The sequence below is a fragment of the Sus scrofa genome, chromosome 16 (genome assembly GCF_054392235.1).
Source record: "Sus scrofa isolate SSC_HxYL_T2T_F1_AM1 chromosome 16, Sscrofa_HxYL_maternal_Yorkshire_Landrace_v2.0, whole genome shotgun sequence".
Lineage (NCBI taxonomy): Eukaryota > Metazoa > Chordata > Mammalia > Artiodactyla > Suidae > Sus > Sus scrofa.
In genome coordinates, this window is record NC_139398.1 from 36,471,606 (window position 1) to 36,497,963 (window position 26,358).

General features: G+C 40.4%; 2 protein-coding genes across 4 annotated transcripts in view; both read right to left on the bottom strand.

Annotated features, from left to right (window-relative positions):
• Positions 1–1,526, bottom strand: part of FYB1 (FYN binding protein 1) — a 181,561-nt gene extending 180,035 nt beyond the window's left edge. Inside the window, exon 1 of the mRNA XM_085002134.1 lies at positions 1,241–1,526. The gene's annotated coding sequence lies outside the window, so the exon portion shown is untranslated. The remainder of the gene's footprint in view (positions 1–1,240) is intronic.
• Positions 1,527–2,164: 638 nt separating this feature from the next.
• The window catches only part of C9 (complement C9), a 76,631-nt gene continuing 52,437 nt past the window's right edge, over positions 2,165–26,358 (bottom strand). For 2 of the 3 annotated variants that reach the window (XM_085001452.1, XM_085001451.1), the window contains 4 exons: positions 25,349–25,474; positions 24,031–24,209; positions 14,204–14,432; positions 2,165–2,398 (listed from right to left, as the gene is read on the bottom strand). In XM_085001452.1, the coding sequence (XP_084857578.1) occupies positions 14,217–14,432; positions 24,031–24,209; positions 25,349–25,474 (521 nt within the window). In that variant the 3' untranslated portion in view covers positions 2,165–2,398; positions 14,204–14,216. Of the gene's footprint in view, positions 2,399–8,806; positions 9,590–14,203; positions 14,433–24,030; positions 24,210–25,348; positions 25,475–26,358 lie in introns of those variants that run through there. The other variant, NM_001097448.2, reaches the window with a different exon arrangement.

A 26,358-nucleotide genomic window follows, 5' to 3' on the forward strand; every position in this document is an offset into this window, starting at 1 on the left:
TAAACAGAAATCTAGCAATTACTGTTAATGGCGTGGCTAACTATACATGTCTCTGGTTAAGAGAACATTGAATTTCAGTTTATTCATTTGAATTCCATTTCAATTTGTGTTTATTTCAAAATGCAGATTAAAGTAATTTTTATTTGTTATTGACATATGTTCAGCAATCTCTTAGAAACATATTTCAGAGAAGCATTGGCTAAGAAAAGACAGGCTGAAGCTTCTATCCATAACTCAGCATGCACCAATGTTTTTATTTTTGGTTTTTGGAGTATAATCATTTTACTTTTAAAATATATATATTTCAAATATCACATATGTGAGCATATTCCCTGTGAAGTCAATTAAGTATGTAAATCCTTGAGCAGGAGAATGAAACAGGAAATGCAAGAGAGATGACACAGAAGAATGATACCATCTAAAGAAGATAAAGTTATTTTTTTGTGGCATCGGTGCTGCGATAATTCCTTCTAGTAGAAGGGAGAAGTAGATTAGAGAATGCAAAACTGGTTGTAATTCTTCAAATCTCTTTTCATGAATTTGCATGCTAGAGAACTGTCTTTGTTTAGGCAATAGTAGAATGAGGCCGTCCCCCTGGTACAAAGTGAGAGCTAAGTGGTGACTGTGAGACCCAGAGACCTAAAGGGGGGTGGGGTATCCAGCTTCTTCTTCTTTTTCTAAAGTCAGTTTGCAAGACAGAAGAAGAGAACACAAATAACAATTTCAGTAACACTACTTATCGACCCTTATTTAAAAGCATTGTTGCAGTTCCTGTCGTGGCGCAGAGGAAACCTATCCAACTAGGAACCATGATGTTGGGGGTTTGATCCCTGGCCTCCCTCAGTGAGTTAAGGATCCAGCATTGCCCAGAGCTGTGGTGTAGGCTGCAGGCACAGCTTGGATCTGGTGTTGCTGTGGCTGTGGTGTAGGCCAGCAGCTATAGCTCGGATCACACCCCTAGCCTGGGAACCTCCATATGCCGCAGGCGCAGCCCTAAAAAGCAAAAAAGCAAAAAAAAAAAAAAAAAAAAAAAAAAAAGGCTTTGTTATCGTACCTATCAGGTTGTAAAAGGAGCATGGTTGAAATTGTTAGCATAAAGGTCTAACAAAAACTTACTTATCAACTCTTAACACAGTTTCAGCTTTAGAAAGTCTAGAAACAAATAATCATCTTTATGTGCCTGACACGCACAAGCCTGGGCAAGACCCCCGAGATAGAACAGGAGGACATGGCATCTCACCTCTTCCAGGAAGCCTTCTCTGCCGCTGGGCCACTCATCTCCCCCTTTTCCTGGACTCCTGCAGGCTGCACCAGGAAGGAAGCTCTTTTGTCTGCTTTTGATGTTTCTCCCATTGTGTTGGCCGCATTAAGTCTAACTCCCTAACTAGATCTGAAACTCCTCTAGCATGAATTGATTTTCTTACTTTCTTCTGTTACCCTAAATCCTAGAGTGGCTTTTATTTTATTTTATTTTATTTTTCAGAATCTGATGAAAGCAGTATACAATTTGCACACAAATTCTCCCTGTGGACAGCCTCCTTGAAACCCATCATTTATGGGAAGCTGGAGGAGAACTCTTGGCTAAAATAGTCTAACACCCTAGGAGATGGTCACTACATTGGTGCTTTTGGATGATGAAATGAAAACATAGAAAGGTTAAGTGACCTCACAAGTTTCCAGACCAGAAAACTGGTCCGAAAAACTTCCATTATTTTGTAAACTTGTCTCCTTTTATCAACATGCAGGTGAACTGTGCCAGGAAAGTACAACACAAACTCACAAAATAGATTCATAGGAATTCAAGGAAATTCTAGTTTCCCTGCATGGATAGATATGAAATAGCCAAGTGGAAAGCAGCAAGCAGAAAACAGGATAAGAACAGGCATGCTTAAAAAGGCTGTGTAGGAGGAAATGGGTGCTTCCTTGATTTGGCTTATTTCTCTTTCACTTTTTGTTTTGAAAACAAAATGGGTTTTGTTTTTTCACTCTTGTGCTTCATATTTTGATGAAGGGAGGCCATAACCCTTTCAGAACATGATTGCTCTGGGAAGAAATATGTATTCATTAACTTCAGTGAAAAATCAATTCATCTTTCAATAGAATTGTAACCTGAAAGTTGGGTTTGCTTCTTGGTGGGTGTTGAGCCTAAAGACACAACCAAACCTTAGCAAAGGAAGGATTTATTACTTGTAGCAAGTAAAGAGAAGACCAGAGGTTTTTTTTCCAAAGCAGAAGAACAAAATTGGGGAAGTTTTAAGCTAAGGGTAGATGTATATTGATGAAGGGGCAGTTGACTGAGTCCAAGCTTTAGTTCATTGAAGTCGTGAGGGTCAGCAAAGGTCAACATCATCATGCTTTAGATTCCAGTTGATCTTGTCATTGAGTGCTTCAGGCTGGTCTGAAATAGAAATGGAAGTCTTTACAACTGATATATTATCTTTGTTATTGTCACTTCTCTTGCCTGATAACAGTCATTTGTTTTTGCATTCTTTTGTTCCCTTAAGAGCATTAATTATTGAGACCTGTTCAAGGACAAACATTATGGCCAGACGTAGCGCACAAAATGGCTTAGGCCAAAAATGGCTACTCGCATGTCAAGAAAGCCATGCCTGTTTTGTTTTGTTTTGTTTTGTTTTGTTTTCTGGGGATCCCCTACCCTATCTGCATACAGGATGAATAGATTGTACTTAAACCCAAGAGGGCAGGAAATAATTGTCTCTACAGTTTAAACCCAACCCCAGACAAATGTTTACTGAAGTCTAAAAAAACCTGCTGAATTAGGACAATGATGAAATAATCCAAATTTTACTTAAGGAGTCAGTCATTTTTATTTTTTTTCTATTTAGGGCTGCACCTGCAGCATATGGAAGTTCCCAGGCTAGGGGTCTAATTGGAGCTACAGCTGCAGGCCACAGCCACAGCTACAGCCACAGCAATGTCAAATCCAAGCCATATCTCCAACTTATGTCTCAGTTTGCGGCAATGCTGGATTCTTAACCCACTGATCAATACCAGGAATCAAACTCACATCCTCATGGATACTAGTTGTGATAGGGATGGAGTAGGCACAGGTGGCTGTAGAAGTCCTGATAAAGGACCATAGTTAAAGAAGGAAATTAAGGGGACACTGGGAGATCACTATAAGTTAAAAACTGCTCGGAGTTCCCGTCATGGCTCAGTGGTTGATGAATCCAACTGGGAACCATGAGGTTGCAGGTTCAGTCCCTGGCCTTGCTCAGTGGGTTAAGGATCCAGCATTGCTGTGAGCTGAGGTGTAGGTTGCAGACGTGGCTCAGATCCAGTGTTGCCGTGGCTGTGGTGTAGGCCGGCAGCTACAGCTCCGATTCGACCCCTAGCCTGGGAACCTCCATATGCTGCAGGACTGGCCCAAGAAACGGCAGAAAGACAAAACAAAACAAAACAAAACAAAAAAACCAAAAAAAAAAAAACCAAAAAACTGCTGAAGAAAGTCATCAGTGCAAGGCAAGCTTGGTTGACTAGTGGAGGCCTGAGAATTGCCTCAGGTCGTTGGGTGGGGGGTGGGATTAGGCCTGTATTCAGGACAGACCAAGGGCAAGCGTTTGAGGACCACCCTTCGGCTGATTTGAATACACACCTTACAGGACACTAAGGAGGAGCTAGTAAAGGAAGAAGCAGTCTCTTCCGACCCCTGCCCCCACCCTTGGATGATAAAAGCTGTAGCCCACCGGATCCTCTGGTCAGAGCTTCCTGCTTGCATCTCTCAGAAGCATCCTACCCTAATAAATCTATTTCTTGCCTATCACTTTGTCTCTCACTGAATTCCTTCTGCGTGGAGGCATAAAGAACCTGAACATCGGGTGAGTGCTAATTTAAAATGTGGGTTCAAGTCCCAATCTGTGTTCTGGCTAGGTTCAGGCCACTAGTGCTGTCAGTTTCAGTTGGGTTCTTAACCTGCTGAACCACAATGGGAACTCCAAGGAGTCAGTCTTTCATCAAACCAATTAACTTGGAGAGCAAAAAGACAAAGCTTCTAGGAGTATTCTTATGTTATATATGAATTTACTCACTACTTTCTTATTTTGGCTACAATTTGTATCTTACCCTCTCTCAGAATTTGAGGGGCTCGCAGTGAAACAGGAGGGAAGGGGGCAGGGCACAGCCTTTAAAAGTATGATGTAGACGTTGAGGGTATGACAAAAACCCCTTAGAACCAACTAGATCTAAGATGGCAGAAGATTCGACTTCTCTTAGACCTTGAGCCTCATTCTATGCTCATTGCAATACATTAGCTAAATGACATGCCCACAGGCGCCATGAGAGTTCCCAGGCCAACCATTAAAGGCCCAGAAGTGAATTCCCAGAAATCCCCTCCCCTTCCCTGAAATAGCTGGAATAACCATTAGCCTATGAAATTAGCCTATGAAATTCCACTCATTAGCTTATGAAATTCCTCAGCCCATAAAATCTCACCACCCACATATTTTGGGGCCTCGCACCTCCTGAGACAGCCCACACTCTGTCAGTGGGATGTCTCTCAGAGCCACTCTCACCTTCTAAGAGCCCACACTTTGTCTGTGGAGTGTGTATCTCTCTCAATAAAGCAACTTCTTTCCTATCACTTTGCCTCTCATGAATTCCTTCTGCACTGAGATATAAAGAACCTCAACTTCAGTGAGTCCTGAGACCAGGTGTGTGATTTCAATTAAAAGACAGTGGTCAGGGGAGTTTCTGTTGTGGTGCAGTGGAAACAAACCTGACTAAAATCCATGAGGATGCAGGTTCTATCGCTGGCCTCACTCAGTGGGTTAAGGATCTGGTGTTGCTATGGCTGTGGGGGGCAGCTGTAGCTCTGATTTGACCCTTAGCCTGGGAACATCCAAATGCCGCAGGTATGGCCCTAAAAAAGAAAAAAAAAAAAGGCAGTAGTCAAGTCCTACTGTGGGTTTTGGCTGGGGTCAAGTCACAGCCTGTGGGTTCAAGACCCACCAGGAGTTCTGCAGTTTCAGTACATCACCTGGCTTTACTCTTTTTCCTTGTGTTCCCTTTCTCTCTTTATTTTTTTTTTTTCACCCTAGATACACTATTCTCTCCATTTGAAAAATTACTCAAGCTTTGTCTTTTTCTATAGTTTGTGCTCAAATTAGGATTTTTTCACATAGGAAGCTGACCTTAATACAAAAAATTATGTCCTATTACAAAGCTGGTCATGTCTGAGTATAACCTAGTGACAATTTTCTTTTTGGTCAGAAGAATAGGAATGCTTCTATTTTCAATTCTATAGTAGCTTTTGAAATGTACTACTACTATTTATTTAATAATGTTACATGGAGGGCTTAGGAGTGTCTGTAATGAAGCTAGGAAAAGAAACATTAGAATACAATTTGTGAAAGAATTCTATGTCATCCTGTCCTCTTTTGTCCTTTCCAGGCAGATTGACTTTAGTAGGGTAGCACATGGTGAAATGGTGAAAAGTTACTGATCATAACTGAATATTCACAGGCAAAAGAATAAAATTGGACCCTTACCTTATAGTATATATATATATGTACTGTATAGAGTATGTAGAGGAGAGAGGGAGAAGCTTTATTTTCTTTTAGGATAAATATAAGCTGAGCTTAGCTTTTTTTTTTTTTTTGGCCTCACCCGTGGCATGGGGAAATTCCTGTGCTAGGGATCAAAACTGAGCCACAGCAATGACAACCCAGGATCCTTAACTGCTAGGCGGCCTGGGGATTCCAGAGCTTAGTTTTTATTAACCATTTTGGGCGTTTTTCATAAATATTGGGACACTAACTCAGGGGCTGCTCTTATGAGTTTTTGGGGCACAGTGTCTTGCTATGTGTACAACAGCAAGATATGCATGACTGGGTCACTTTGCTATACAGCAGAAATTGACACAACATTGTAAATCAACAGTATTTCAATTAAAAAAAAAATTTAGGAGTTCTCGTTGTGGCTCAGCAGAAATGAGCCTGACTAATATACATGAGGATATGGGTTCGATCCCTGGTCTCACTCAGGGGGTTAAGATCCAGCGTTGCCATGAGCTGTGGGATAGGTCACAGATGTGGCTCAGATCCTGTGCTGCTATGGCTGTGCCATAGGCCGGCAACTACAGCTTTGATTGGACCCCTAGCCTGGGAACTTCCATATGCTGAGAGTACAGCCCTAAAAAGCAAAAGCAAAAAAAAATTTTTTTTAAATATAGTGATTCTCTGAAGCTTGTTTTCCCATTATACCCAAGGAAACACGAAAGCCCATCTAGCTTCCTCAGGTCTTTTTTTTTTTTTTTTTTTTTCCCCTCTTATTTTCTAGGGCTGCACCCAGGGCATGTGGAAGTTCCCAGGCTAGGGGTCTAATCGGAGCTATAGCCACCAGCCTACACCACAGCCACAGCCACAGCAATGCAGGATCTAAGCCACGTCTGTGACCTACATCACAGCACACAGCAACGCCAGATCCTTAAGCCACTGAGCGAGGCCAGGGATCAAACCCGCCACCTCATGGTTCCTAGTCGGATTCATTAACCATTGAGCCATGACGGGAACTGCCCCCAGGTCCTTTTGATATAGGCTGGAGTTCAGTACAATGATCTGAACGTGCAGTCTGTTTCCCCCCAACATCCCTTGCTCTTTGAGTTGGTGGTGCTCTCTGGGGGGGTGTGTGGGTCGTACTGCACTCAGTCTGGCGGGAGCAAGCTAGGACTTCCCTTCTCAGGAAACCACAATCCAAGATGAGCCAGGTAAATTTAGCAGCCAGGAGGTCCTCATTTCCCCCAATTTCTGGTGATTCTTCCTCAGTTTAGTCCAGAGACTTCTCTGTGCTGATTCCCATTGGGCAGTGTCTGGTGTGTCAATGGTGCACCCTGCTGGATATGCTCTACCAGATACACCGCCTTTGGAGGAAGTTGGAGAATCTCACTGTCAACAGTGAATCTGCACTATTCCCCCACTTCCAGGAAAGGGACTCTGATAAATTATTAAGCTTACCCTTGGGGGTCTGGTCAAGGCTCAGCTCTTTTCTTGTTTGACTATTTTATATTTTATTTTACTTTATTTTATTTTATTTTATATTTTTTTGTCTTTTGTCTCTTTAGGGCCTCACTGGTGGCATATGGAGGTTCCCAGGCTAGGGGTCCAATCAGAGCTATCTATAGTTGCCAGCTTACGGCACAGCCACAGCAACACAGGATCTGAGCCACATCTGCGACCTACACCACAACTTGTGGCAACGCTGGATCTTAACCCCCTGAGTGAGGCCAGGGATTGAACCCACATCCTCATGGATACTAGTTGGGCTCATTTCCACTGAGCCATGACAAGAACCTCTTGTTTGGCTATTTTATAATTTGCAAGGTTGCAAGGAAGTCTCAGTAGTAACTATGATAACTTTACCTTGATCCAGATCCATCAAAAACTCAACAGTGGACTAAGAACAGAGTTCAGTATTTGTATTCATTTAACATCCTAATCCTTTCTGATTCACTCAGCTTTCTGGGAGTAGGAAATATTAGTCTTTTGAGCTCTGAGCTATTTTACACCCTCGAGAGCCCAGGACTTTTATTTTTAGAGCACCATCTTTGTACCATACCTAACATTAAAATATATCTCATATGCTAGAGTTCCCTTCGTGGCTCAGTGGTTAACAAATCTGACTAGGAACCATGAGGTTGTGGGTTCGATCCCTGGCCTCGCTCAGTGGGTTAAGGATCGGGCTTTGCTGTGAGCTATGGTGTAGGTCTCAGATGCGGCTCGGATCCCACGTTGATGTGTCTATGGTGTAGGTGGCAGCAACAGCTCTGATTAGATTCCTAGCCTGGGAAACTCCATATGCGGTGGGTGCAGCCCTAGAAAAGACAAAATACATATATGTTTGTTTATCTCATATCCACCAATATTTTTCTTTTTTTTTGTCCATCCCCATAGCATACGGAAGTCTCCAGGCTAGGGACAGAATCCCACTGCAGCAACTCAGTGAGAACTCCAACAATCTTTTTTTTACTTTGAGAAAAAAAAAAAAAACTTGAAAAGTATTTTTTAGGTTTTACTTTCAAAATTATTTGTTATTATGATCTCTCAACCATCATGTATATTCTTGAAAATTTCTTGAAGTGAGAAAAACTAACTTAAATTTATTTATAAAGATGTGAAAAAGTTTATTAATAAGAATAACAGCAGTTTCCATCATGGCTCAGCAGTAATGAACCCGATTAGTATCCATGAAGACTCCGGTTCAATCCCTGGCCTCACTCAGTGGATTAAGGATCCAACAGCAACCGCTAGCCTGGGAACTTCCATATGGCAAGGGTGCAGCCTTAAAAAGACCAAAAAAAAAAAAAAGTATAACAAGGAGTGGAGTTGACACGATAATCATGATAATGTTCTTGGCATTTAATTAAAAATTGATTAATTTTGATTTTGTGTTTTTCTTTTCATATTTTGAATCCTTTCTTTTCTTCCCCTTCTCCCTCTCTTCCTCCTCCTTCCTTTTTCAGAATCCTCAGACCTTTTAAAAAGCTCTCAGATCTTTTTTTTTTTTTTTGTCTTTCTGCCTTTTTCTAGGGATGCACCCGCAGCATATGGAAGTTCCCAGGCTAGGGGTCTAATCAGAGCTGTAGCCGCCGGCCTACCCCGCAGCCACACCAACTTGGTATCCGAGCTGCATCTGCAACCTACACCATGGCTCACGGCAATGCCGGATCTTTAACCACCGAGCAAAGCTAGGGATCGAACCTGCAACCTCATGGTTCCTAGTCAGATTCGTTAACTACTGAGCCATGACGGGAACTTTAAAAGCTCTCAAGTACCACATTATCTAATGAATACAATTGTACAGCCAGCTCCTTTAATTAACTTCTTATATGGGTAGACTTTATACAACTCGTAACACTAGGTATTAAGGGGACCATATGGAATTGCTGGGTTTTGTTTTTTGTTTTGTTTTCATTTTTTGGTAAACTATGACTGAATAAAGGTAATTTCACATTACTGAATCTAATAGTTTTTGGTTACAAATACAATACATTTTCCTCCTTGGACACATAGAGTTAAACCAGAGAGCTAAGACTTAAAAAGCAGAGTGCTGTGCTTGTGGTGGGTGTTTGTACTTTCAGAACGAAGGCATGCACGTATCTACAAATGACCGAACATGACACAAGTATGTAAACAGGAGTGAAATTGCATGGTACAGACTTGTGGTGATGGACCTGGCAGAACGTATTCGTCATACAAAGACCTTTGGCAATGACTTTAAGGTCTTTTTAACCAACACTTTCTTTTTAATTTAATTTTGTTTTGTTAGCAAGAGATTGGCATTGCCTGTGGGAGAAAGCAGTCTTGGCATATTTGACTGCTGACTCTCCTCATTATGTAATAAAAAACTGGAAACCATAGGAGTTCAAGGAAGAGAAGAAGCTCTGTGGATCTGAGAGAGGAGACTTCAGAGGTTGGGGGGATTTTCATGAAGCATGTTGCTTTTCATTCGGCAGCAAGGACTACCTCTAGACAGTCCTGGAGTCCTGGTGTTTTTCTTCCCATGTGATCCCAGGGAAACCAACAGCTCAGTGTTTTGTTTTGTTTTTTTTTTTTTTGGTGGGGGGCTGGCAATCCTAGAGAAGACCAAGGATTAGCAAATCTTAAAGATTAACAGGATTTCAACTTTGAGTCAATACACTCATTCATTTATTCATCCTCTTATCCTATTGTACCATGATGGGCCAGACACTTCGTAGGTGCTGGGAAAAGAATGAGGTTTAATGCACATTAAGTTCCCTGATGGCTCATCAGGTTAAGGATCCAGAGTTGTTACCGCTGTGGCTCGAGTCACAGCTGTGGTGAGGGTTCAGTCCCTGGCCTGAGAAATTTTGCATGCAGCTCATCAAATAAAGAATTAAGATATAAGACATATTTCCAAAGGAGAGGGGTTGTTCATCTTGTGCCCAGAGAGTAAATGTCATTAGTGCCAGAAGAACAGAGGGAATCGAACTCAGGGAGTGTAGATAGAGAACTGATTCCTGGAGATGCTGGAGGAGATTTCATCAAAGAAGTGATAAATGGCCTGGGTCCAGAATGGAGGTTTTAAACCCCAGCCATAGATTAGAATAACTAGAGAATTAAAAAAAGAAAAAAGAAAGAAGAAGAAGAAAAAGAACCATGTCCAGGCAACATCCACCACAAAGGTGTTGGTGTAACTGACTTAGGATGGATATCTGTTTTGCTACGTTTCTGTTTTTGCCCTTTTAAAAAAGCTCACCAGGGAGTTCCCATGGTGACTCAGCAGTTAATGAACCCAATCAGTATCCACAAGGACTCGGGTTCAATCCCTGGCCTTGCTCAGTGGGCTAAGGATCCAGCGTTGCCATGAGCTGTGGTGTTATGTCACAGATATGGCTCGGATCTGGCATTGCTGTGGCTCTGGCCTAGGCCGACAGCTGCAGCTCTGATTGGACCCCTAGCCTGGGAACCTCCATATGCTGTGGGTGGTGCCCTTAAAAGCAAAAAAAAAAAAAAAAAAAAAAAAAAAAAAGAAAGAAAGAAAGAAAAAGAGAAAGATGGTATCTTAAGGTATTCAATCTCAGGATTGGGGATCGCTGTTTGAGTGGAAAGCTGGAGCTGAACATTCATTCTTCACAGATTTAGATGGCTGGAAGCGATTCCTCAAGGGAAAGACTCAGCAGGAAAGGTTTCACTGTGGTCTCATGTCTCAGCAAGGAATCCATGGACCTTCCCTGGTCAGGTGTGAAAGGTCAACCTGAAGGTCCCTCGTTCCCAAAAATGACCTTGATTTTCATTATTCACAATCCCAAAATATAGAACTTAAACCAAGAAATTTACATAAAGACTGGTGCAAATGCATGAAAACAACAGGGCCTCCCAAGAAGAGAACTAACCCTAACGTAGCGTATACTCTCACTACTTGGAATAGACAGGGTTCTCACAGAAAACTATTTTCACTGAAGGCTAGGCCTGTTATAAAAAATTATGAAGTACTCAAGGAAGAAATTAATTATAGAGAGTAACTATAGAAACTATATACTATGGATCAATCTGAGAGACTTTTTTTTGTTGTTACTGGCCAGACTTGTGGCATGTGGAAATTCCTGGGCCAAGGATGGAACCCTCACCACAGCAGTGACCAGAGCCACAGCAGTGATAACACTGAATCCTTAACCTGCTGAACCACCCAGGAGCTCTGAGAGGAACTTTTTTTTTTTTGCCTTTTAGGGCCACACCTGCAGTATATGGAGGTTCCCAGGCTAAGGGTCAAATCGGAGCTGTAGCTGCCAGCCTACACCACAGCCACAGCAAAGCCAGATCTGAGCCGAGTCTGCAAACTACCCCTCATCTCACAGCAATGCCAGATCTTTAACCCACTGAGCAAGGCTGGGGATTGCCTTGTCTTCATGGATACTAGTCAGGTTTGTTATCACTGAGCCATGACAGGAACTCCTGAGAGAAATTTATATGTGAATATGTTTTACATGTTCAAAGAGATAAAAATAGGAAAAAAAAATCCAGAAGGTTAGGGAGGAAAAAGAATAGACTTGAAAAAAAAAAAAGAAATTAAATTTATTTACAATTTAATTATACTTTTTTCATAATTAAAATATTTTTTTTGGCCACACCCATAACATGTGGAAGTTCCAGGGCAAGGGATTGAACCCATACCACAGTATTGACCTAGCTACTGCAGTGACAGTGCCAGATCTTTAACCCAGTGCACCACAAGGGAACTCCAATTAAAACAATTTTTTAAAAATCCTCAAAAGATTGGCTAAAAGGTATAGATTATATGTAGCTGGGAAAAAACAAAAACAAAAACAGGTGTTCCCTTTGTAGCTCAGCGGTAAATGAATCTGACTAGGAACAATGAGGGTGCAGGTTCAATCCTTGGCCTCACTCAGTGGGTTAAGGATCCAACATTGCCATGAGCTGTGGTGTAGGTCAAAGACGTGGCTTGGATCTGGCGTTGCTGTGGCTGTGGATTTGACCCCTAGCCTGGGAACTTTCATATGCGGAGAGTGCAGCCCTAAAAGCAAAACAAAGCAAAACAAAAACTGGAAAAATAGAAGACAGGGCTAAAGAAATCAGAGAAAGCTACAGAATATTCCACATAGAGAAAAATAGGTAGAAAACGGAGGTACTAAGTATGGATTTTTGGAGACTACAAAAATGCTTTTTGGAACACAGAACATTGGATTGACTTTTTTGTTTGTTTGTTTTTTTGGCAAAGCCTGCAGCATGCCGACATTCCAGGGCCAGAGATGGAAACTGCACTGCAACAGTAACAAAAGCCACTGCAGAGACAGGTTCTTATTCTGCTGAACCACCAATAACTCCTGGATTGACATTTTAGATACATGGGAGACAGAGTTAGTATGTAGGATAAACCAATTATCTTAAAATTTAAGGCAAATCTACATGTATATCATCACTGTACATATAGATTTCTAAGTGTGTTTGCTAAGAAGGGCAAAAGATATTCTTGTAATATTAAAAATTTTATAGCAATAATTGAAAGTATGGTTGAATGATAGACTTGAGGCTGTGAATCTTTGAGGAAACTATATAATTGCTTCTGACGTTTTCTTTTAGTAAACTGCTTATTCAATCAAAGATGTAAGCTATGATTTTCACAGGAGTTAATCTAACTAGCTAATCTTGTGATAATTAACAGTTGAGTTAAATCTTACTTACCTATCAGCATTCTTATTACTTCTAACAGAAAGAAAGACTAAGCAGATCCTCTTAGTGTTAGAAACACAGCTAAAGTCATTCCTCTTTGGAAAAAAGTAAAATAATATGATTTCTTTTTCTTTCTTTCATTTCTTTTCTTTCTTTCTTTTTTTTTCTTTTTTTCAAATAGTGACAGTTGGTAACTAGACTTATCATGGAATTCATTCTGAAATGTATAGAAATATCAAATCACTATATTGTGTTACAGGAACTAAGATAGTGTTGTAGGTCAATTATACTTCAAAAACAAACAGACTCATGGAAAAAGAGATCAGATTTGTGGCTACCAAAGGCAGGAGGTAGGAGGAGGAGGAATTGGTTGATGGCAGTCAAATGGTAAAACTTCTATTATAAGATAAATAAGTACTAGGGATACAATGCACAACATGAACAATATAATTAACACTGCTCTGTTATATGTGAAAGCTGTTAAGAGATTAAATCCTAAGCATTCTCATCACAAGGAAAACAATTTTTTTTTCTATTTCTTTCGTTTGGTATTGATAGATGAGATGATAGATATTCACTAAACTTATTGTGGTAATATAATCATTTTACGATGTATGAAAGTCAGTCATCTTCTTGTATACTTAAATGTACAACTTAAACCCAGTACTGGATGTCAATTTAGTATCAGTAAAACTGGAAGAATAAAAAAAAGAAAGTGACCACAGCTGAGTAGTATGGGACAGAGGAATGGATCTGGGTTTTTTTTGAGGGGAGGTGATGTGGTACAAAGTATTTGTATTGTATCTGTGATTGTTTTCCTTTCTTTTTTTTTTTTTTTTTTGGCCGGGACTGCAGCACATGGACGTTCCCAGGCCAGGGACCAAACCTGACAATAGCAGCAACCTGAGGTGTTGCAGTGACAATGCTGGATCCTTAACCTGCTTCATCATCAGGGAACTCCCTGTGATTGTTTTCTTGTAAAGGGGTTCTGAAGTATTTATGCCAATGTATATACACATATCCACATATAGTATACTATATATACATATATAAAGTATATATGATTTTTTTTGGGGGGGGCCATGCCTGCAGCCTGTGGAAGTTCCTGTGACAGGGATCAAACCTATACCACAGCAGCTTGGATTCTGGATCCTTATCCCACTGTGCCACAAGAGAATTCCATGATATATATGTGTTTAACATTCGCTAATTCTGGATGGTGAGTACTTGGATGCTTGCTATATTTCTGAAAATTTTTCCTTTATATGAACTTTTTTATAATTAAAAAGCAACACAGTCATTACAATTTATTATTTGTTTATAGTTCTATTGAGATATAGAGGTAGAAGATGTTAAAACTGCACGCTAAATGATATATAAAGGCTAATTTGCCCATTTCCACTATTCATTCCATTTTCATCCTCTGTTTATGTGGATAACCTAGAAAGTTTAGGGCAAATTAATTCAAGAGATAGCTTTCAAGTTAACACCTAAATGTATATTTATGTCCTTAATAATATCAAAGAAGTTGTTCTCACCTTCAGAGATTTTCTATTTTGGGATTTCACAAGCAATTCCCTGAAATTTGTTTGGGCAGGAACACAAACACTGTCCATCCAGCAGAATCACTGTCCCTCCATTCTGGCACAGTTGGCATTTTCTTACATTGAATTCATTGATGTAGTCTTCAATGGCTCTTTCCAAATTTTGTCTCTTTAGATGTGCATCATTTAGTTTCACTGGAATCAGATCATATATCGGAGACAGCTGCAAGAGAGCAGAACATTAAATCTTTTTCTGTGGACGGACCTTGTGCAATATTTTTTCTAAATTATTTATTCGTTGATTTGTTGATTCATTGATTCGACAAAGGCTTATTGGTTTCTGTTGTGGTTCAATGGTAACAAACCCAAGTAGTACCCATAAGGATGCAGGTTCAATCCCTGGCCTTGCTCAGTGGGTTAAGAATCTGGTGTTGCCATGAACTGTGGTGTAGGCCGGCAGCTGCAGCTCTGATTTGATCCCTAGCCTGGGAACCTCCATATGGCTCAGGTGTGACCCTAAAAAGCAAAAAAAAGGAAATAAAAAAACCCCACAAAAAAACCCACAGCTTACTGAATGATTATTATTCCCAGATATAATGTTAGCCTTTTTTTTTTTTTTTTTTCCTTTTTAGTGCCACACTTGAGGCATATGGAGGTTCCCAGGCTAGGGACCGAATCAGAGCTGCAGCTGCAGGCCTATGCCACATCCACAGCAACATGGGATCCAAGCTGCCTCTGTGGCTTATGCTGCAGCTTGTGGCAACAGGGGATCCTTAACCCACTAATGGAGGCCAGGGATCAAACCTGCATCCTCATGGATACTAGCTGGGTTCTTAACCCACTGAACCACAACAGGAACTCTGATGTTAACTTTTAAGACTAAATCCCTGGGATCAAAACTAGTCATGATCTCTGTAAAATCATGGCGATTCCATTATAGAGGTAAGGAGACTGATTCTAAATAATCATATGGATGCATGTAAAATGGAATCTGTGATAGGCGCTATAAAGTACAGGTATATGTGTTTTAAAAATGAACAAACAGGGATTTAAACTTTCAGCAGGATGATTTATTGACAGACATTTATTGTGAATAGTTTTTGCTGCCTTCTTCTCGCCTCCTCTCTTCCAGAAGATAGGCAGGTGCTTCCGATCTCTTGTCTAAGAGGAGGTTGGTGTCGAAGGCCAATTCAGAAAGCCCCTTAAGGCAAAATCTTAGTTGACTTTGTTCTCTAAAGGCCTGAACTCATCGAGAAATTTTTGCTGGGAGAAGGAGCGTGAGAAATGCCAGCGAGGGAGGGCATTCCTCATGTCCAGGAAGGGGATAGACTTAGCACATGCCTTTTCACAGCAGGAAACCAGAACTAGATCTCTAGCAGCTGTTCTGGGAAGGAGCTAGACCTTTGCGGTGCCCCTAGGGAAGGTGGATATCAAGGAACAGGCTACGGTCTTGTCATTGACTCTGATGCACAATTTCAGCATGGAAGGCTTGGAACCACATGACTTCAAGCAAACTCGTAAGCTTGAATGATGAGATCATAAAGGTGGCCACAGCGGACTAAATACTTCCATGTATTATATCCTCATTTCCCAGACAGAAGCATCAGGACAAGCAAAACCCACCTTGAACCCCATCCAACAAATGAATGAAGGGTGAATTTTCCAGCAGCCTGGAGGGATGGGATCTCAATATCAAATTTAATTATACTTAAATTCATGAAGTATAATGATTTATCTTGTTTACTTAAATTCCTGGAGTAAGATACAGGGAAGTTTGGAAAAGCTTTCCCGAGAAAATGACTATTAAGTTGAGATCTAAGTGTGTTAAGATGGAAAGACGATTACTCATATAGAGCAGAATTCAAAAAATTCCTATAGTAATGTTTCCTATATAACACATATAGAAAATATAGTTATATTATACACACACCACATATAGAAGAATGTATTGTATGTCTATTGAATCAAATTTAATTATGTAACGATAAAGATCTGTTTGAATAAAGTGTAAGAAATTGAGACCCTTCAGTGGCACAGCAATTTGAAATAAGAGACTACAAAAATTTAGAAGAAAATTAGAATCTAAAGATTTAAGAAAGAAAGATTAGAAAATATACCATAAGTTCCTACAGAAGAGTGATGATAGATTAAATAATGTCAAGTGATCCTTTTTCTGAGGACAACAAGAAAAGCTGAACAAAGTAAAAATAAAATTTAAAAAATGTACAGAGAGTTCCCATCGTGGCTCAGCAGAAATGAATCTGATTAGTATCCATGAAGACACAGGTTTGATCCCTGACCTGGCTCAGCAGGTTAAGGATCCAGCGTTGGAGCCGTGGTATAGGTTGCAGACCAGGCTCAGATCCTGTGTTGCTGTGGCTATGGTGTAGACTGGCAACTACACTTCCAATTTGACCCCTAGCCTGGGAACCTCCATATCCTGCAGGTTAGGCCCTAAAAACATAAAAAAAAAAAAAAAACCCAAAATCTATGGCATTCTCTTGTGGCACAGTGGGTTAAGGATCCAGCATTCTTACTGCAGTGGCTGGGGTCAGGTTCAGTCCCTAGCCTGGGAACTTCCACATACCAAGCATGGGGTCAAAGAAAATTTTTAAAAAATCTGCTGGAGGGCCCTGGAGAACTAACAAGGTAACAAAAAGTAGGCTAAGACTTGGGGTGGGGAGGGGGTGGAAATTCGGTACTTTTGGGTCACCAGTTCCCTTGACACATTTCCTATATCCGGAAGATGTAGTCAAGGAGCTAAGAGGAAGAGCAGCATGTTACTGGAGGGAAAAGCGTTGGAATTCAGGTACGACAAAGATAAACAAGCTGTGTTTGGGGTTAGGACCCAAAGGACTACAGCCCTGGAACTAAGAGGTACCTGGAATTGAGGTAGCCCTGGCAAAGGCTGCAACCCAGTTTTAAAATAATCCTAAGTCATTAGTACTCCCAGAAGCTTTCCTGATACAAATATAGATTTCCTTTGGAAGAAAATAAAATCATCTAAGGCCTCAAGCTACTACTCTGGTAGCAATTTTTAAAGTATAATATCCAGCCCACAATAAAAGTAACGAGATATGAAGAGAATGAGCCAACATAAATGAGAACCAGTAGAAATGATGGAAACAAGGAACAGAGCTTGGACAATGCCAAGTTTTTTTTTTTTTTTTTTTTTTTCTTTTTAGGGCCGTACCTGAGGAATATGGAGGTTCCCAGCCTAGGGGTCCAATCAGAGCTGCAGCTGCTGGCCTACACAACAGCCATAGCAACGCCAGATCCAAGCCACATCTGTGACCTATGCCATAGCTCATGGCAACCCCAGATCCTTAACCCACTGAGCAAGACCAGGGATCGAACCCGAAACCTCATGGTTACTAGTTGGATTCGCTTCTGCTGCACCACAACGGGAACTCCGGGATGCCAAGATTTGCGTTATCAGACATAGACTTTAAAATAAATGGCTAGAATTTGGCACTTTCACTGCTGCAGCCTGGGTTCAATCCCTGGTCTGGGAACAGAGACCCCCACATCAAGCTGCTGCACACCTGGCCAAACAAAACAAAATGACCTTTAATGTAGTCTCATCTGCAAAATCCCTTTGGAGTTTCCTTGTGGTGCAGCAGGTTAAGAATCTGCCATTGTCACTGCAGCGGCCCAGGAACTTCCAAATGCCTTCGGTGTGGCCATAAAATAAAATAAAATAACTATGTGTACATAAACATAAAATAAGAGGCAAGATTAAAAATTATAGCAGAGAACTGGTCATTATGATTATGATTATTTGGCCGAGCCCATGGCTTGTGGAAATTCTGGGGCCACATATTGAACACTCACCACAGCTGTGACCAGAGCCACGGCAGTGACAATGCCAGATCCTTAACCCACTGGATAAGGGAAATCTTGAAAATTATTTTTAAAAATAGAAGATTTGAAAAAAGTAAAGAGAAATATTGGCACATGCTATTTTTTTTTCTTTAGTCTTTTTAGGCCCGAACCCACATCATATGGAAGTCACCAGACTAGGGGTCAAATCAGAGCTGTAGCCTTTGACCTACGCCAGAGCCACAGCAGAGCGGAATCTGAGACGTGTCTGCGACCTACACCACAGCTCATGGCAACACCGGATCCTTAACCCACTGGAGCGAGGTCAGGGATCGAACCCTCGTCCTCCTGGATACGAGTCAGTTCATTTACCACTGAGTCAGGACGGGAACTCCGGCACGTGCTATTATAATGCACAAATTAATGGACTGGTTAAATAGCAGATGTGATACAGCTGAAGCCAAGTTAACTAAATGAAATACAGTTGAGAAGAAGATATTGAAAATGAAGTATGAAGTCCACGGAACTGTTCCCTAGCACAGTCTTTTATGAATTAGCATGTAGGGTTCAGATTTCAACTATGACGTATTTATTTGGAGGAATGAAACCTCTTACCAATGTTTCCACATTGGCACAAACAACATAAGCATGTGGTGGAGTTATTTTGATTTTCAAGAAAAGAAGTTCATCTTGTTTTATCCTTCAAAAGAAAGTCAAGGCCAGATGATCTAAGATACAGGAATAGAGGGTCATGGAGAAAATACAATTTGGATGAAATGTATAAACAGTGTTTAAAGAGATAAAGAAGGAAGGACGTGCAATGGCAAACGGTTTCAGAGGAGCCTCGAACTCTGGAGTTGAGAAACCTACAAGAAGACAAAGAATAACTAAAATGTACTTTTGAAGTTTTCTTGAAGAACCACAGTTTTCTTCTGATGAACTTTGACATTCTGTTATGCAAGAAAACAGCTTAAAATTTTCTCCCTATACTCACTAACTCTCTTTCATTTTCAGTAGATATAATCTACCCTGCAACGTGCTAACCTTCAAATAGATTAACAATACAGTTTAATATGAAGTATTTTCAGGTTTCTTTTAGGGTTCCCAACTAATTAAACCATATGTACCAAAAATAGTTTGTTGAAAGGAGCAGTATTTTAAAAATCTCTGTACAAGAGAGAGGAATGATTTTCACTATATCATTACAACTGTAGGGACCAAAACATAGAACACTGGTACCACAGCTCTTTAAAAAAATTGCTCCTCTTTAACATCTGATGCACTCTTATGGGTGCACGGTATAACAAAATGGTAGCTAAATTAATTCCTTATTACTCAAAGTTGCTCTAGAAAGAGCTGAAGATAGTTTGATATGTGGGTGGATGGGAGTGGCTGAGAGCAACAAGAAAAGACTTGAGGGAGTTCCTGTAGTGGCGCAGTGGTTAATGAATCCAACTAGGAACCATGAGGTTGCGGGTTCGATCCCTGGCCTTGCTCAGTGGGTTAAGGATCCAGCGTTGCCATGAGCTGTGGTGTAGGTCGCAGACGCGGCTTGGATCCCGCATTAATGTGGCCCTGGCATAGGCTGGTGGTTACAGCTCCGATTCAACCCCTAGCCTGGGAACCTCCCATATGCCGTGGGAGCGGCCCAAGAAATGGCAAAAAAAGACAAAAAAAAAGAAAAAGAAAAAAGAAAAAAGAAAAGACTTGAGAATGAAGGGAAAGGGCAAGACAAAGGCAAAAGCAACACAAGTGCACAAAATTCATGCAGGAGGACCCATCCAGGGTCATGGATTTGATGATACTTCTAGCATGTTGAGTAAGACAACTGGATTTTAATGAGGACGTGCCTATAAGAAAAGCTGACCTGATTCCCAAGAGAAACAAAATTGTCCTTAAAACTGAAAATGAAGAGTAATGTCTCCCATGAGTTCTCATAAAGGGGACCTTGTATTATGTAACATCTTTTCAGCCAATAAAACAAGCATAACTTTGTCCTTTATAATGCCAAAACAAAACTGTACAGGAAGCCAATCTGCTCCATGCTAGTTACAGCAATCTCTACTTCTATTACTCTAGAGGAAATCATAAACTTCCTATCTCTCAGGCAATCGTCAGTAAATGTCATTTCTCTCATCTGACATTTTTATAACTCGTTTGTAGTGGAAAGCCTAGGAAACCAAATTCAGCTATTCTCTTGCGGTAAAATGTAGAGCCATTTGTCTTCCCATGTAGGCAAGCTGGAAGTCGAATTAATATACTTTCAGGAAAGTTGAAGATTATGACAAAGTCCACGCTGAAAGAGAGGTCCAGCCTATTTCCTCTGCATATGGAGAAAGGCTGAAGGAAAATTCTTAGATTGGGCCAAGACATTCCTCAGGAAGTGATCTGGGGTCTGCTGAAGCACATAAACTAAAGGATAGTCAAAGCCATAAGATTCAAGTATGGAAAATAAATCTCAGTAAAACCAAGTGTCTTATTTAGAAAAATCTCAGTAATGAAAAATTATATATTTTTGGTCCTTTTAGGGCCACATCCGTGGCATATGGAGGTTCCCAGGCTAGAGGTCGAATCAGAGCTACAGCTGCTGGTCTACACCACAGCCACAGCAATGCCAGATCTGAGCCACGTTTGCAACCTACACCCACAGCTCATGGCAATGCTGGATCCTTAATCCACTGAGCAAGGCCAGGGATTGAACCTTTGTCCTCATGGGTAGCAGTCAGATTTGTTTCTGTTGAGACACGATGGGAACTCCTCTGTAATATATTTAAACAGACTTTAATTTCAAGTAATGCAACTTTGTGTTTCTTCTAAGACAAAACGTTTGCAACATAAATACCTAGATAATTGATTTAAATTGCTAGAGAGAATGAAATATAAACCAGTTAGTGTGAATGGGGAGAGGCTTTATCAATTCTTTACGTAATTAAATAGGAGGGCCAACTATTTTAATATTAAGATCACCCCCACTGTGCGAACACGTCATACACAGACAATAGAATTCTTCAACTTATCAAAGGAAGAATTAGTGATTACATATTGTCTAACTCACTCACTTAAATGCCAATTAACCAAAGGACACCTGAACTTATGAGAACAAACTAACTTGGAATCTATTTCAAGGTCAAATTAAGGTATATCTCACATCTCTTTAGAAATTTAAAAGCCCCACAAAGTCAGTAAAAACAACAATATTTTGCTGTTTTCTGAACCTCTACAAGAAGATAAATTTAAAAAGTATTTCATGCCCTTATCATCACTGCTGCCATTTTCTTACGTAGAACATTGACATGAAAAGTCTAGGTTTCCAATTCATGAAGGATGAAACTTACAAATATTTTAGATGGACTGCCTACTCCTCTAAATGGGTCAATAACTGCCCTTAAAAATAGGATAAAGTCTATTTTGCATGCAGCCAGAAGGACTGTCCCAATAGGGTTGATGAAAGTCTTTCATGGTTCTAGTAAATCTAGTAGTAAATCTTCAGCAGGTACTTTGTTTACTTGAAATTTTAAAAATCAGCTCTAGAGTATGATAGACTATTATTAAGACCTCCTCAGAGAACAATCTTGGATCAGTACAAGGATAGGTGAACTTCCTTTGTAGAGGTGAGAAAAAAAGCTACTTTAGGTATCTATCTGAATGTAAACATCCACCGAAATCAATTTTTTTAAGATCTTCTGACATAGATTTATTTCACTGAGTTCAAGATAATGAATTTAAATAATATTTACAGGGGTTCCCGTCGTGGCACAGTGGTTAACGAATCTGATTAGGAACCATGAGGTTGTGGGTTCGATCCCTGGCCTTGCTCAGTGGGTTAATGATCGGGTGTTGCTGTGAGCTGTGGTGTAGGTCGCAGATGCGGCTCGGATTTGGTGTTGCTGTGGCTCTGGTGTAGGCGGGTGGCTACAGCTCTGATTTGACCCCCTAGCCTGGGAACCTCCATATGCCATGGGGGCGGCCCAAGAAATGGCAAAAAGACAAAATAAATAAATAAATAAATAAAATAATAATAATATTTACAATAGCCAAACATGGAAAGAACCTAAATGTCCATCCACAGATGAATGGATTAAGAAGATGTGGTGTATATACACAATGGAATACTACTCAGACATAAAAAACAAAACAAAATAGGAGTTCCCATCCTGGCTCAGTGGTTAATGAATCCGAATAGGAACCATGAGGTTGCGGGTTCAATCCCTGGCCTCACTCATTGGGTTAGGGATCCAGCGTTGCCATGAGCTGTGGTGTAGGTCGCAGACACGGCTCGGATTTGGTGTTGCTGTGGCTGTGGCGTAGGCCGGCAGCTACAGCTCTGATTAGACCCCTAGCCTGGGAACCTCCATATACCATGGGAAGCAGCCCTAGAAAAGGCAAAAAGACAAAAAAAAAAAAAAAAAAAAAAAAAAAAAAAAAAAAAAGTCATTTGCAGCAACATGGTTGAAACTAGAGACTCTCATACTAAGTGAAGTAAGTCAAAAAGAGAAAGACAAATACCATATGATATCACTTATAAATGGAATCTAATATATGGCACAAATAAACCTTTCAACAGAAAAGAAACTCATGGACTTGAGCAGACTCGTGGGTGCCAAGAGGAAGGGGGGGAGTGGGATGGACTGGGAATCTGGGGTTAGTAGCTGCAAACTATTGACATTGGAATGGATAAGCAATGACATTCTGCTGTATAGCACTGGGACCTATATCTAGTCACTTGTGATGGAGCATGATGGAGGATAATGTGAGAAAAAGAATGTATATATGTATGTGTGACTGGGTCACTTTGCTGTGCAATAGAAAATTGGTTACAGAACACTGTAAACCAGCTATAACAGAAAAAAATAAAAATCATTTAAAATTATTTAAACATAACAGAAGGGGTCTCTTCTGATTTTAATTTTATGTATATAGCCATGCTAATTTGGTCAGGTTTTTTCCTCTCTTTGTTCGAGTTTGGGACAAAATATTTGCTATGCTTGCTCAAAGCTATGCTTGGACATTTATCATTGGCTAGATTTACATAACCTAAAAGGAGAGTATGTTACAATTTTCTAGTTTCTGAGTTTCTCCCTCACATAAAAGAAGCAGTTTTGGTGGCTTTCCTCACTCTTTAAAGACAATAACAAAGAATGAAAGAACAAAATTCTCCAATAACTAGTCCTATCATAAATGTCAGCATGTTTATAACTCCAGTTAATCAAGCTGAAGTAGGAGGCAATCAAAGATAAATGAGACCTGAGGGAAAAAAACTGTGAAGCATACAGGGAAAATTGAAAGCTACAAAAGAAAGTAGGAAAAATACTTCCTGACAATATCAAGCACAAACCAAGCAGGGCAGTCAAACACATAACATTTTTCGTTATTCTGGGGAAAGAATGATGAGCCTATAATAACATTGGCATTTATATATTTATAATTATAATGCAGATTTTTTTCCCTTAAGTACCAGACTGTAAAGTCTCAAAAGGTTTATAAACTGAAGACTGCTGTAATAAAAAAGGATAGGGTTTCCTGACCATGAGAATTGCTCATCCTTGGTCTTATTTTCTGAGAACTTAAAAACCTCCCTTTCACAAAGGCCCTTAATAAATTTGATTCTCCTGTATTGAGAGTGGTAGTATGATGTCACCCGGAGGCCAGGGACCACTGGGGCAGATGGAAGGGAACTAGCAGTTTCTGGGCAACTATATGATGCCAATCTGTGCTATAGCCTCTATACAGGCAATCTTATCAAGTCCTCAGAGTAAACACGGAGCCCTAGAGAATTTACTGTTGCAGAAGTCAGAAAATATATGTCTAACAAACCCAGCCCAGGCTGGCCCAGTGCCTGCTCTGTGTCTCTCTTCTATGTCATGCTTCTTTCAGGGATGGGAGTGCATTTGAACGCTTATATTTCTTTCAGATGAACTTGACTGTTCCTCTGAACCACTAAGTTACGCTGATTAAGACAATAAAAAAAAATCTTCTATTTGAAAATAAACATTGCTTACTTTTTGATTTATGAGCACCGGAGCATCATTTAAGGAAGAGGCCCAGTTTACAAAGTCAGTCACGTTAATCATTTTGGCTCCTTTGAGAAGCTTCTCTTTCAGTTCAGTTGCGTATTTTCTGGTTCCTCCTCTTATGAATGAAATAACATCATCTATGAAGTCGTCATTCATGATGTTTTCTGAGAGGAGAGAGAAAATGTAAGTGAAGCATTTATAGTTCTGTAATATTAGTAAACATTTATTGAACCCCTTTCATAAGGTGTAATCTGGCACATAAATTGAATTTTACTTATAAATATTACTTATGTACTCTTCCTCACCCCAAATCTCCAAGGGTAATTTTTATTAGTAGTCAGTTATGGATTTCAATCATCCGTATTTTTTTTTTTTTTTTTTTTGGCCACATCAGTGGCAGGTGGAAATTCCTGGGCCAGGAATTGAACCTGCATCACAGCAGTAGCCAGAGCCATAGCAATGACAATGCTGGACCCTTAACCCATTGAGTATTGAGCCACTAGGGAACTCCTCAACCATCTTTTTTTTTTTTTTTTTTTTTTTTTTTTTTGTCCTTCTGCCTTTTCTAGGGCTGTTCCCATGGCATATGGCGGTTCCCAGGCTAGGGGTCTAATTGGAGCTGTAGCCACCAGCCTACACTACAACCACAGCAATGTCAGATCTGAGTTGAGCCTGTTATCCACACCACAGCTCATGGCAATGTCGGATCCTTAACCCACTGAGTGAGGCCAGGGATCAAACCCACGTCCTTATGGATACTAGTCAGACTCGTTAACCACTAAGCCACAACGGGAACTCCTCAACCATCTTTTTTTTTTCTTTTCTTTTTTTAGGGCCTCACTTGCAGCACACAGAAGCTCCCAGATTAGGGGTCAAATCAGAGCTGCAGTTGCTGACCTACACCACAGCCACAGCAATGCCAGATCCGAGCCGCATCTATAACCTACAAAAGGCAACACTCGATCCTTAACCCACTGAGCGAGGCTCCCGGGATTGAACCTGCATCCTCATGGATACTAGTCAGGTTCTTAATCCTCTGAGGCACAATGGGAAGTCCTCAATCATCTTTTTGTCTTTTTGTTTTTTAGGGCTGTACCCTTGGCATATGGACGTTCTCAGGCTAGGGGTCGAATTGGAGCTGTAGCGCCATATCTGCGGCCTAGAGTTCAAGGCAAAGCTGGATCCTTAACCCACTGAGCAAGGCCAGGGATTGAACCCACCTCCTCATGGATAGTAGTTGAGTTCATTACCACTGAGCTCCCCCCCCCTTTCTTTTTACCCTAGTAGGTTAGGTCATACTTACCAGTTTTACCGTCACCCCTCTTTAAGCAATTTTCTGAATCAATCTTTCCTTTGATTTCAACTCCAAAATTCAGAGATAAATCCAGATTAAACCCAAGGCATCTGTGTACATCCCGTAGTTCAATACCTGTTTAATATATTTAGTTAGAAATTATTAGATAATGTCTATCAACATCATAATGAAATTCCAATTTTGTTATTTCGTAAGAAATACACTTGCTTGGATTCCTAGACATTATTGCTGAACTCAAAGCAAGGTTATATCTGCCTTGCTTTGCCTTCATATTAGAATCTAGTGGTGGACTTCCCTGCTGGCCTAGGGGTTAAGGATTAGGCATTGTCACTGCTATAGCTTAGGTTTGATCCCTGGCCTGGGAATTTCTGCATGCCTTGGGTGCAGCCAAAAAAAAGAGTCTAATGGTCTTCTCTGACTTTGGTAGTCAACTTAATTGTAAAGGACATTTAAATTTACCCCAAGGGTGGTTGTAGTAAAGTCCTTTACCTCTAATACCATAGAAGGGAGACAACGTTTAACATGTATTGACTACTCATACACTCAGCTTTACTCTAAGCATTTTGTATGCATTGACTCATTTAATCCTCACATTGACCTTTTGAAGTAAGTATTATTACCCTCATTTTATTTTTATTTATTTATTTTTTGCCTTAGGGCTACACCTTCTGCATATGAAAGTTCCCAGGCTAGGGGTTGAATTGGAGCTGCAGCTGCTGGCCTATACCACAGCCCACCGCAACGCCAGATCCCTGACCCACTGATGGAGGCCAGGGATCAAACCCACATCCTCACGGGTACTAGTCAGGTTCATTGAGCCACAATGGGAATTCCTCTTTCACCTTTTAAATAACATTTCACTAAAAGCAGCACCACCAAATAATGTTACTTTTGCAATACAATTTTGTGCATTTCTCAGTAGTAGAGGTGAGTATGGCATGACCAAGTCATGTTGGTTTTTTTTTTTTTTTTTAATTTTGCCTTTTAGGGCCACACTT